Below are 13,257 nucleotides of genomic sequence, written 5' to 3'. Positions count from 1 at the left end.
AAGGAAGAGTTTTCAGTTCTACTCAGGGGTAGACCCAGAGACGCCAATGGGGCAAGCACTCCTTAAAACACAGTTTGTAGCCAAATCATGGGAGGATGTTCGAAAGAAATTAGAAAAGTTAAAGGATTGTCAGGACAGAGGACTTGATGAATTGCTCAGGGAGGCTCAGAAGGTATATGTTAGACGGGAGGATGAGGCACACAAAAGACAGGTTTGGATGATGGTGGCGGCAGTCAGGGAGGGACAACGAAACAACCTTCCAGCACGAGAAAGAAGTGGCATGAGGAGAGGTCCCCGGGATTTAGGAGGACCTCCAACTGGAGGGAGAGAAGGAACAGTGTGCTACTATTGTGGTGGAAAAGGACACATGAAGAGGGAATGCCAAAAGAGGCTTAGGGATGAGAAAACGTTCAAAGAGGATTAGGGGGGTCAAGGGCTCTATCTATTGGGGACGCAAATGTCATTGGAGCCCTTGGTAAAACTTAAGGTGGGTCCCCAGCAAACCCCCATAACCTTCCTTGTAGATACAGGGGCTGAGAGATCAACAGTTCAATCTTTGCCCCCGGGATGTAAGATTTTACCTTCCACACTACAGGTTATTGGGGCATAAGGAGAACCCTTCAAGGTTCCTGTAATTAAAGATGTTTTAATAGAATCAGAGAAGAAAATAGGGGTAGGATCACTGCTACTGGTCCCTGAAGCTGATTACAATTTATTAGGAAGAGATTTAATGGTGGAATTAGGGATTAACATAAATATTGAAGAAAAACAGCTGAAAGTCAGGTTGTGCCCCTTACGGGTCACTGACGAAGAGAAAATCAACCCAGAAGTCTGGTATACCCCTGATACAGCAGGAAGATTGAATATAGAGCCCTTCACAGTCAACATTCAAAGCCCAGAAATCCCAGTAAGGATAAAACAATATCCCATGTCAGATGAGGGGCAAAGGGGACTAAAACCAGAGGTGGAACCGTTAATACAACAAGGGCTCTTGGAACCTTGCATGTCTCCCTTCAACATCCCCATCTTACCTGTAAAGAAACCAGACGGAAAATACCGATTAGTACATGATCTAAGGGAAATAAATAAGAGAACCATTGCCCGGTTCCCTGTAGTAGCAAACCCCCACACATTGCTCAGTCAATTGAAACCAGATGATCACTGGTATAATGTTATAGATTTGAAAGACGCCTTTTGGGCGTGCCCCTTGAAAGAAGAATGTAGAGATTATTTTGCATTTGAATGGGAAGATCCCGAAACCGGCCGAAAGCAACAACTAAGGTGGACAGTGCTCCCACAGGGATTCACAGAATCCCCGAATTTGTTTGGGCAGGCACTAGAGCAAATAACGAAATCCTATACCCCAAACCAAGGAATAACCATTGTTCAATATGTAGATGACCTTTTAATTGCTGGAAAAAGTGAGGAATCAGTTAGAGAAGAAAGCATTAAGCTTCTGAACTTTTTAAGCATCCAGGGGCTGAAGGTGTCCAAAAGTAAATTGCAATTCGTAGAAGAAGAAGTGAAGTACCTAGGACACCGACTTAGTAAAGGAACTAAAACACTAGACCCAGGGAGGGTTAAGGGAATCCTCTCCCTTCCTCCCCCAAGAAATAAGAGACAAATCAGGCAGCTATTGGGTCTTGTAGGATACTGCAGACAATGGATTGAAAACTTTAGTGGTAAAGTAAAATTTTTGTATGAAAAACTAACTGCTGAAGGTTTGATAAAACTGACTGAGAAGGACGATGAATCATTAAAACAATTAAAAGAGGAATTGGCTAATGCCCCGGTGCTAAGCCTCCTGGATGTTAGGAGACCCTTTTATTTGTTTGTTAACACTGAGGCAGGAGTAGCATTTGGGGTACTGGCTCAGGACTGGGCTGGCAGTCGAAAACCAGTAGCATTTATTTCTAAAATACTAGACCCCGTAAGTAGAGGATGGCCAACATGTTTGCAGATTATAGTGGCAACAGCCCTCTTAGTGGAAGAAGCTCTCAAAATTACCTATGGAGGAGAACTGAAAGTCTTTACCCCCCATTACATACGGGCAGTATTGCAACAAAAGGCAGAAAAATGGATAACAGACTCAAGACTTTTGAAATACGAGGGCATTTTACTGTCATCCCCTCGGTTGATACTTGAAACCACCTCTCTGTAAAACCCCGCTGAATTCTTGTTTGGAGATCCACAGGAGGATTTAACTCATGACTGCCTACATAGCATAGAAAAACAAACAAATAGGCCGGACCTCGAAGAGGAAGAACTGGAAGAGGGAGAAAAGTTATTTGTGGATGGGTCCACTAGAGTTGTTGAGGGAAAGCGAATCTCTGGATATGTGATTGTAGGAGGTAAAAATTTGGAAATAATAGAATCCGGACCTTTGAGTCCTAGTTGGTCAGCCCAGGCCTGTGAGCTGTATGCAGTATTGCGGGCTCTAAAATTCTTGGAAGCTAAGGTTGGGACCATCTGCACAGACTCAAAATACGCCTTTGGAGTGGTACATACCTTTGGGAAAATTTGGGAAGAAAGAGCGTTAATAAACTCCCAAGGAAGAGAATTAATACATCAGGAACTAATTACTCAGGTACTACAAGCTTTAAGAGGCCCAAAGAAAATAGCAATAGTACATGTTAAAGGACATCAAAAGGGTCTCTCCCATTTGATCAGAGGAAACAACACAGCAGACAGAGAGGCAAAGGAAGCTGCTCTCAGAAAATTCCAGGATCAGGGGATAAGGAGAACGTGAGATGATGAGAAAGTTCGAGTCCTGAGCTTTACAGCCCAGGAAAAGGAGAAATTAGACAAAATGGGAATAAAAGAGAATGGGGGTATTCGAAAATTGCCAGACAATAGGGAGGTATTGCCAAAATCTATGGCCCGAAGAATAGTGCAGCAGCTGCATGACCAGACTCATTGGGGAACCCAAGCCTTAGTAGATCAGTTTACTATTAAGTACATGTGTATAGGAATTTACGATATAGCGAAACAAGTAGTTAGGGGATGTATAACATGCCAAAGAGTTAACAGACATCAGGCTCGAGAAAGGATTCCAGGAGGAAGGGAATTAGCACACCGACCTTTTTCACATATACAAATAGATTTCACCGAGCTACCGAAAGTAGGGAGATACAAGTACTTCTTGGTACTGGTAGATCATCTAACCCGCTTTGTAGAAGCATATCCTACATCGCGGGCTACTGCAAATGTGGTGATTAAAACCCTGCTGGAAGAAATAATCCCTAGGTATGGTCTAGTAGAAATATTAGACTCTGATAGAGGTCCCCATTTTGCAAACAAAGTACTGAGAGAGGTAACCAGGGCCTTAGGCACTAAATGGCAATATCACACCCCTTACGGCACCCTCAAAGCTCAGGGAGGGTGGAAAGGGCAAATGGAGAAATCAAGAAGCAACTCACCAAGCTCATGGTAGAAACTAAAATGTCTTGGGTCAGATGTTTACCCATGGCATTGCTAAACATTAGAACCCAACCTAGGACAGATGTGGGCATCTCTTCTTTTGAAATGCTTTATGGAATGCCTTACGACTTAGAACTTCCAGGGAACCATCCTTGCATCCAAGATAGTCAAATTCAGGGTTACATACAACAGTTAATGAAATGGAGGGAGGAATTAAGACGAAAAGGGCTATTGGTACAAAGACCCCCTTTGGATATAATAATGCATAAGCTTAAACCCGGAGATAGGGTCCTAATTAAGACTTGGAAAGAGACATCCCTAACACCTCAATGGGAAGGCCCCTATGTTGTCCTGTTTACCACAGAAACAGCCATCCCAACTGCTGAAAAAGGCTGGACACATGCCAGTTGAGTGAAAGGACCCATCACTGCAGACACCCCTTGGGAGGTGACCAGTCGCCCTGGAGATCTACGGCCAACCCTTCGGAAGGCACAGGAACCTGCGCCAGCTGGGAACGTGAATGACTGAATTAGGGGACAGAGAACTATACCGATTGAGACTCTTGGTAAGAAAACTCCTACAGGAACTGGAACAGGAGTTAAAGTGCCCTCTGCCGTGGAAAACCTGGAATGAACTGATGCTTGCTCTTTCAGTAGTGGCTGAAGTGAGGCAAGAATGATTCAATTACACCGAGTGTCTTAAATGTCAGGACTCTTCTTGTTGGGCGTGGGTAAAAATCTTTTGCGGGGGCTGTAAAGACAAATGGTGGATTTTCCAGTCACATTTGGTGGGGAGCACATGGTGTCTTACTTGTGATTGGGATTGGAGAAGAGCAAATCCATTAAGGGCCTTAAGAGAATTTATAAGGATCCCTGGAGAGCGGGAGATCCCTGACAGAGAAGCAGTGTCACTAGTTGAAAATCTAGAACAGAGAAGAGATTGGGCCCTGGCATGGGAATTCCAACACCAATTGCATAGGATCACACGCCAAAACCAGACAGTCATATTAACTACCTTGTGTAAGAAGGGAATCCGCATTCCTCTGGGGTGGCAAGTGAGGCCTGACGAGTGGAATAGCACGATTCGTCACTATTCCCGAGTCTATAAACAACAAAAACATAGAGAATGTAGGGAAGAACGACGTAACTCTAGGAAGACAGGAGAAAGGGAATAAAAAGGCAGAGGGTGGACCCTAAGTAAGTGTGGGACTCAGGCCCTGTAAAGCTCGCTAGGGACGGCAGAGAGTCTGTCATAAAATCAAAGAAATCCTTTACAGGAGACCCTTTGCCTGGAGGCCTGACAGCCTGCCCTTAGGAGTGGGGGCAGGAGTTAAGGAGATAGCCCAAATAATGCACCCCTGAAGACTACCCCTGCTGCCGAGAAGATAATGATCCCTGCAGAGCGACGCACCCGGGCTGGCAGGCGAGGCAGAGAGGTAAGGAGTAGTGGGGGAGAGCAACGGAGCACAGGAACAGGAACGGAGCACAGGAAAGCCCCAGGTAAAAGAGATATGAGTACAAAAGGAGAAAGAAATTTGTTGCTAGGACCCTGCCCTGCTTGGCGAGCTACCTTAATTATTATAACCCTGAGCCTCCCGGCTGCCTGGGGAAACCCTCATCAGCCTTACAAAGAGAACATGATCCCCCTCAATAAAGGGACCCTGACCCCTGCCTGGTCTCAGGCCTTTTTGCAATCTACTGGATCTATGGGGAATACCACAGGTTTAAGTTTACTAACATTAGTACTGCATGACAGTCTGCCGTACGCTAGACACGAATGGAAGAAGCAGAAAACCTGGCAGCTTCAAGGAGTAGTGGGAGAACAAATTAATATTGGATGTCGAATGGTTAATGGGTCTGACTATACTAACGCGATTGCAATCAGTGTTTCCATGGGTCAGGAGGATAAACAAATAGCAGATTGTGCATACCCAATAACACGAGACTGCTGGCAAAACTTCACATTAACTCACACTGCAGAGGTAGTCTGTCTCTGGTCGAAAGATACACAGGGCCTTTCTTTTAAATTTATAATAGATACTAAAACGCGCTCTACCACTGCTGAACCTCATAATATCATCACTCCATCTGTACCACCAGTTATACTCACCCCAAAAATTTTCAAAATTGGACCTTATATAATCAGGAAAACTGGTCAACAACAAATATTATTCAATCCAGCATGGTCTCTCAAACAGGGCGAACTGCTGATGCAGACCAATGTTTCAGACATCCAGCCAGCTTGTTCTCCGTTTTTGCAAACATCCTTTGAAGGCTGGACCATTTGGCTGCGGAAACGCAGCTCTTTTAAACCAAGGAAACTTAGAGATGTGACCGGTGTTCTAGGTACAGGATTGGGAATCCTGAATAGCATTGATTCGGAAGTACTAATGAACAAATTGGCTGCTACGACTAGAGATCTGTCCAAATTACAGCAACCACTGAAGTCATCTCTGGTAGCCTTGGGGACACACCAGTGGATGCTGTCAAACATTTTGCCTAAGTGGGAAAGAGTAAATGTGAACGATCACAAATTGGTGATTGATGCACTCAGTGCTGCACAAAATAATGTTTCCTTAGCCCTCAGCTGTATCCAAGCACAATTGTGGATGCAGTCAGTTTCTGCCTCGATTATAAGAGAGGGCGAGGAAGGCACTTTACCCACAGAAATTTGGAAAATAATCTGGGACAATGCCACCGATTTTGAAAGAGAATTCCAATCCTGGTGGAAACTGGTGAATTTTACCTAGAATGCTATTTCAAATACAGCTACTGCTTTTGTCTTGACCATACACAATGCCTCTGTACATCTAGTTTTTCCTGGTATTGCATTAGGAATGAACCATGACGGAGCTGTCCTCTATCCTATAGAACATAGGGGATGGGCCCGTCAGTTTGATGACAAATGGCAAACTGTTGATTTGGAATCTTGCATTATCCGAGAACAACTGGGGTTCATCTGTGAAGGCAATGGAATTATAGCTCAAGATATCTGTTTAGACACGGAGCAAAACATTTGTCATTTTGAGATTCGTCCTAACGAGACTTCTAAAACAGTTCTTATATACATAGGCAATGGATGTGCGTGTTTTAGAAGGATTTGTGATTCTGTGCTTGTAGATGATATTGTGGTGGATAGAAAGAATCACTCAAACTTCTGTGCTTGTAACTTCACTAAGATTACAGGGTGTGATATCACTTATGAAGCTAAAGTCACCTCTCACCACCTATTACAATCCAACTACACACTGCTTCACAAGCTAATGCCCACCCCGATTGGGATGAACTTCACTCTAGTGAGACAACTGATGCTCCATCAAGACCTGATCCAAATCCTCGAGAGAATCAAGGAAAGCGGACAGAAAATCCTAGTGACTGTTCATCATGACGTAGGAAAAATACACCGGGTTATAGAGAGGGTAAAGCAAGATGGCGAGCAGAGGTGGTGGGATACCCTGTTCGGGTGGGCTCCTACTACCACAGGTGTCCTAAACAGTATATGCCACCCCATTGTTGTTCTTTTGATTCTGATTGTGCTTGGTTTTATTTTGTCAGCAGTTCTATTCGTTATGAATTGGAATATGATGAAAAAGTTAAGGAAATTGGCATCTATAATTAACACACATAGCTTAACTGAGGAGGAAATTGAGTTAACGCTTGCTAGGAAGGAACTAAAAAGATTTAATGAACAAAATTGGTAAAAAAAAAGGGGGGATTGTAATAAGTAGCAATACGTTTGTTCATTAATTTAATCAATAGCTAAATAATTATACAATATCAAAGCAATAACTAAATAGCTAAAACCGCTTGATTTTAAATGTATAGCCACATATGGTTCACATATGGTTGCTTGGCTTGCAGGAATCGTACAGTGCTTTGGGAATTCCATGGTAAAGAAAAGTTCACCTAAGAGGTCACAGAGGAGAGCTGTAATAACAATCCCTAAACTCACAAGAATTGCTTAGGCTTGCAGGAATCGTATAGTGTTCTGAAAATTCCACTGTATAGGTATGCCTTATAAGGAAAAGTTCACTCAGCGGTTCAAAGAGGAAGACTTGGAGCCTTCATCCCACGACCACCAGAAGGCAGAAAAAGACCCCCTAGCAACTGAACGAGCAAGCGCAAAAGACAGACCACGTCATCCCTGGACCCGGGAGAAAAAGGCAATAAAAGGTGGACTTTGGGGATAGGAACAGTGCGAGCCTAGAGGAGCGGAGACTCCCGGCCACCCAGCGCCGAACTTTGCTTATTCTTGCTTGCATAATAATAATAATAAATTTATAATTGTATGATCCTTGAATCCAGTGAATTCATTTATCACCCTTCCTTCCTTCCTTCCTTCCTTCCTTCCTTCCTTCCTTCCTTCCTTCCTTCCTTCCTTCCTTCCTTCCTTCCTTCCTTCCTTCCTTCCTTCCTTCCTTCCTTCCTTCCTTCCTTCCTTCCTTCCTTCCTTCCTTCCTTCCTTCCTTCCTTCCTTCCTTCCTTCCTTCCTTCCTTCCTTCCTTCCTTCCTTCCTTCCTTCCTTCCTTCCTTCCTTCCTTCCTTCCTTCCTTCCTTCCTCCATCTTTTAAGTGATGTTGGCATTTTTAGATTAGAGTAAAAACTCACTGTCTAACATAGGTGATAAGTATTGAGAAGTTATTGTAAATAGTGTATACGTAGTTTTTAGTATAAAAAGATAACACCACACAGTTCCCCAAGGTCCCTCACAGGCCCCTCATGGCTCCCTCACAGTTGCCCAAGATCCCTCACAGGCCCTCACTGTGGATGCCATGGGACAGAGAGAGAGAAACAGCAAGTGTTTCTCACAGCAGCTTGTGAGAATTATTAGCAAGTTGTAAGAATGTGAGAACTTAAGTATAAACAATCTGCACGTGGTGTTCTTCTACTTCATCTTTCTCTTCTTCTCAAGGACGGTGTATAAAAAATGTGTTTTTGTTAACTGGCCAATCAAACAGAAGATATCGTATCGCTCTATAAAAACTGCACGGTTCTCTTGAATTAAACCTTCTTTTAGGCTTTCTGCAATACCACCTCCTGCCTGTTCCTGTGTCATTCTCGGCGCAAGAGTGACACCTCACGGCCCTTCATGGCGCCTCAGGGCCCCTCACAGCTCAAGGCTCTTCACGGCCCCTGAGCCGCCTCCGGCCCCGCCATTGGCGCCGCTCTTTGCTGCTCGCCAATGGCGGCCCGAGTCTTCAGTGACGTCACCGGTCGCCGGGCCAAGGAAGGCCTGGGGCTGAGGTGCCCCGGGCTGGCCGGAAATGGGGTCCGGGGGTCCCCGGGCTCATGGAAACGGGGGATCCAGGGGCCGGGAGAGGAGGATACCCGGGAAAGGGGGTGCAGGGGTTGTCAGGGCAGGATAAGGGTGTGCAGGGGGTCCTGGAAATGGGGAAGGAGATGCGAAGGGTCCCAGTGCCCAGGAATGGGGATTCAGGGGGTCCCCGGGGGCCTCCCCAAAGCCCCTCCCAGGGGGCAGCAGGAGCTGGCTCAGGAGTTCTGGGCAGAGAAAAGGGGGTGACCCCGGCTTGGGGGGGACATGGGGGACTCACACACGCTCCCGGGGGGGACACGACCACCGGGGACCCCCCCTCACCTTGTCCCGCAGGGGAGGCCGAGCCCCAGCCCAGGCAGACGAAGCCCCCGAGCCCCGGCAGCATCTTGGGGGGCGTGCGGGGCCGGGAGGGGCAGGATCCGGGAAAGGGCGGCGGCTGCCGGGTTCCGCGGGTGCCTGGAAACCACGAACGCGGCGGCAGCATCTGTGACAGCGGCGCGGCCTCAGTTGCCTGAGAACGCGGCCCTGGCTGCTTGTGCGCAGCCTGGGCTCCTGCAGGTGGCTTCACTGGGCGATTCGCCAGGGGAATTGTTCGCGGAGCATTGGCCTCTGCAAAGTTCCTGAGCGTGCAGAGCATTGGCCTCTGCAAGGAGTTCATCAACGTGCAGAGCATTGGCCTCTGCAGAAAGTTCCTGAATTTCCTTGGAAGGTAAAGATTGACTCAAGATGAACTTTTTGGTTTTGTCTCATCTGCACTCTGAGAGAGAATGTCAGAGGGAAATACAGGATGGAATAATGCCTGTCTGCTGGTGAAGCAGTTCAGTGGTCTGCACTGCCACAGATATATTTTATGAAAAATCATTTGTGTTTTTTCTCCTGAGAAGCTGAGAGACCTCAGGAACAAAATGTAAACAATGGTTATCTGCTGCTGTGGAATGCAACAGGTGCATCTGTGATTGGTCTCCTAGAGTTGTTTCTAATTAATGGCCACTCACAGTCAGCTGGCTTGGACTCTCTGTCTGAGACACAAGCTTTTGTTATTCATTCTTTCTTTTTCTACTCTTAGGGATAGATTCTTAGCCTTCTGATGAAATCCTTTCTTCTATTCTTTTAGTATAATTTTAATAGAATATATATCATAAAATAATAAATCAAGAGTCAGATCCTCATCTCTTCCCTCATCCTAAGACCCCTGTGAACACCACCACAATGCACAGCTGAGTGGATGAACAATATATGCTCTACTGATTGTGCTTTTTTTTTTTTTGCACTGAAGGAATGCAACATTTTCTAAATGTACTGGTCTATACTTTTTTTTCCCGTCTAGTGGTTGCTTAAACTGCTTAAAGGTGAATGAGGTCTGTTGAAGTTTCATCAAGTTTCAGTGGGTTGTTATCATCTGGTTATTACAATTATTAGAGAGAGGCCTGTGAATTGAGGTGCAAACGAGACCATATGCCAAAATCAATAGTCTGGATTTTATGTAACAGTAAATGTGAGGAAGAGAGAGAGAAAGGAAAAGAAAAAGAAGCGGGGGGGTGGCAGGGGGGGGATGGGGGGTTGGGAAGAAGGGGAAGAAGGAGAGTGACAGAGACAGATGAAGTGAAAAACATCACCATTCCATGGATCCCATTGGCATACCATAAAATCCTCTTCTGGTCTTCTCTGTGGTGAGGTCTTCCAAAACATAAGACTCCAATGGATTCATGCAGATTTGGGCAAGGTGGGACCACCCAGGTGCCTCCCTGGGGTGGGGCAAGTTGGACTCTGTCTATTGCTACTTTCAAATAATATAAAATCTTTAGCATCTGTCTGTCCTTTGAGTCTGCCATCAATTGGCTTCTGGATTTTCAGATCTGTTGTGTTACTTTGCGTGCCCTGCAGTCGTCTGGTGCAAGGCCGGCAGCAGCCAGGCCGGGCCGGGCGGCGAGGAGCCGGGGCCCGGCAGGGTGGGAGCCGCCGGGAGCCCTGCGGGGAGAGCGGGCGTGGGCTGAGCGGGGCGTGCAGAGAATCCCGGGCTGGCTGAGGGCTCCCAGAGCCCCGGCACGGCCTCAGCCCCACTGACGGCACCACGCTCCTCCCGCAGCCCGACGGCAGCAGCGCGCCGCTGGAGATCGTGCTGCTGGCCAAGGTGTCCCTTGGCTGTGCCGCTGTCATTCAGCTCCTGGAGTGGCTCGAGCTCCCCGACAGCTTCCTGCTGGTGCTGGAGCGTCCGGAGCGGTGCCAGGAGCTCTCGGGTTTCCTGGCGGAGCGGGGGTTCCTGCCCGAGGAGGAGGCGCGGGCGCTGTTCCGCCAGGTGCTGGAGGCTGTGCGGCACTGCACCACCTGCGGGGTCCTGCACAGGGACATCGAGCCCGAGAACATCCTGCTCGACCTGGCCAGCGGGCAGCTGAAACTCATCGATTTTGGCTGTGCCGCCTTCCTCCAAGACACAGCCTACACCCAGTTTGCAGGTGAGCCCTCGCAGGAGATTCTCCTGGGCATCTCATGGCCCAGCCTGGGTGCAGCACCGGGGCTTTCCCCTATTGCAGCCGGGATGGGATTGATGCGGCAGCCGAGTTGATTTGGGTGGGGTGTGAGGGGGGCCCGCTGCCAGCCCTGCCGACAGCCTTCAGCACCCACTGTGGCCTGGGCTGGGGCTGGAGCTGGGACAGCCAGCCCGACACAAACCCCCATGGGGGTAGCAGAGAGGAGGGTCTGACCCCGTGCCCCAGATGGTTTGGTGTGCAGGCGAGGAAGGGCTTGGACTGCTCCGCTCCCCTTGTTTGCCTTGGCTTATTAACATTTTTGGGGCCATACAGGTGGGGAGGAGAGTGGGTTTTCTCCACCACTGGGTGGGTTTTTCCTTTGTGTGTCATGGTTGGGCCTTCCCAGGGTTTCTGCTGCCCTCTTCCAGCACCTGTGGCTTCTTTTCCAGCCCCAAGTTTGTACACAAGTCCCAGGTGCTGGTGAGAGGGCAGCGCTCACCCCGTGTGCCTCTGGGGCAACCCCCACATGGCCAGGGATGCTGGGGCCAGGCTCTGGGAGCAGCAGCATCCCCCTGCTGAGCTGTGTCTGTGTTCCACAGGAACCCTGTCCTACAGCCCACCAGAGTGGATCCAGCACCAACGCTACCACGGTGAGGCAGTGACGATCTGGTCCCTGGGCCTCCTGCTGTGCCACCTGGTCATGGGCAAGCACCCGTTCAGGAGGGGCCAGGAGATCATCCGGGGGCGGATCTTGTTCCCGCGATGGCTCTCTCAAGGTGGATCCTCATCTCTGGGCACGGGGGGGATCTCAGTGCTGGGAGATAGCAGCGGGCTCGTGGGCATCCCGCTCTGGCAGCTGCTGAGGAGGTGGCACAGGTCCTGCTCTCCTGCTCTCCTCCAAACAGAGCATCCATGGGGAAGTTTAGGCCCAGCTCTGGGCACAGCCAGCATGGCCTGGGCACGGGAACAGGGGGGCAACTTCTCCAGCTGACTGGTGATTTCTGGTTTCTCTCCCCAGAGTGCCAAGATATCATTAAGAGGTGTTTGTCCATGCAACCCTCAGACAGGCTGTCCTTAGAAGAGCTTTTCTGCCATCCTTGGGTGCAGGGTGTTCCTCTGCCCTAGAAGATGGGAGAGATCCACGTGCACAGTTGGATCCAGGGGCCTGGCAGGTATCAGCTCCACACATCTCTTGGCAATCAGTGGCAAAGCAAACCAGGCTGGTTTTGTGCTGCCTGTAGCTCTGAGCAGGGGTCAGCAGAAGGGAACACGCAGCTCTTGGGCTGGAGCTGAGCTGGAAACCTGGGGTGGCAAGCACTGGTGGCCACCATCCCCCCTGGTTTGGTTTGTCTGGTTCATGGATGGCTGGGGCCCTGGGCAGAGCCCTGACAGCCTGGTCTGGCCCCAGGGAAGGAGAAGGAGCCCCTGGAGAAGCTGTACAAGGTGGGGCTGCTGCTGGAGACACCAAGGACAAGCTCGAGGGTGACACTCTCTTCCTCGGCCTGGCCAGCTGAAGATGATGGACTTGGATTCTGGCACCTTCTTCAAAGCCAGGCTCCAGGCCCAATTTTCAGGTGAGTCCACAGGCAGGGGGATGCTCCCAGATCTGGGCCTGGCACAGCCTGGCCGGGCACCAAAGGTTCCCCCTTTGCTGGGGCAGATGCAATGAATTCTTCAGTTGCTGCCCAGCTGCTTTTTGGCTCTGGGCAGCTGCTGAGGGCTGGATGTGCCGGGGCTGGCTGCAGGCTGGGCACATGTCCTGCCCTCCTGCTCTGCTGCCAAAGGCAGCAGGGATGGGCAGCTCTGGGCACAGCTCTGGGCACAGCCAGCATGGCCTGGGCACCACAGGCCTTGGCACAAGGGCACAGGAGCCCTCAGCTGACGGGCGGTTTCTGCTTTCTCTCCTTGCAGCCGGGTTCTGTGGGTGCTGAGGCTGCTCTGGGCTCTGCCAGGGCTCTGCTGGGCTCAGCTCTGGGCTCAGTTGGGCTGGCTCTGCCCTCACATTGCTCTGACAGCTTTGCATCAGACGAGCCCGTTGCGAGCACAGCGCCTGAGCTTTCTGCTTTGGCAGGTGAGTGAGACTCTGCTGCAGGCC

The 13,257-nt window shown here is 49.2% G+C and overlaps 2 protein-coding genes across 2 annotated transcripts in view; both read left to right on the top strand.

Moving 5' to 3' along the window:
- LOC129047097 (zinc finger protein 850-like) overlaps positions 1-13,257 on the top strand; it is a 271,901-nt gene that overhangs the window by 210,234 nt on the left and 48,410 nt on the right. The gene's annotated exons all lie outside the window — the stretch shown is intronic.
- Positions 10,393-12,287, top strand: LOC118700999 (serine/threonine-protein kinase pim-1-like). Its single transcript, XM_054518249.1, has 5 exons — positions 10,393-10,417; positions 10,579-10,643; positions 10,781-11,147; positions 11,762-11,938; positions 12,181-12,287. The coding sequence occupies exons 1-5, from the start codon at positions 10,393-10,395 to the stop codon at positions 12,285-12,287; spliced, it is 741 nt and encodes a 246-aa protein (XP_054374224.1).

The sequence above is a fragment of the Molothrus ater genome, unplaced genomic scaffold, assembly GCF_012460135.2.
Source record: "Molothrus ater isolate BHLD 08-10-18 breed brown headed cowbird unplaced genomic scaffold, BPBGC_Mater_1.1 matUn_MA114, whole genome shotgun sequence".
Taxonomy (NCBI): domain Eukaryota; kingdom Metazoa; phylum Chordata; class Aves; order Passeriformes; family Icteridae; genus Molothrus; species Molothrus ater.
Note: the sequence above shows the minus strand (reverse complement) of the source record. Positions and strands in the feature narration are given on the sequence as shown.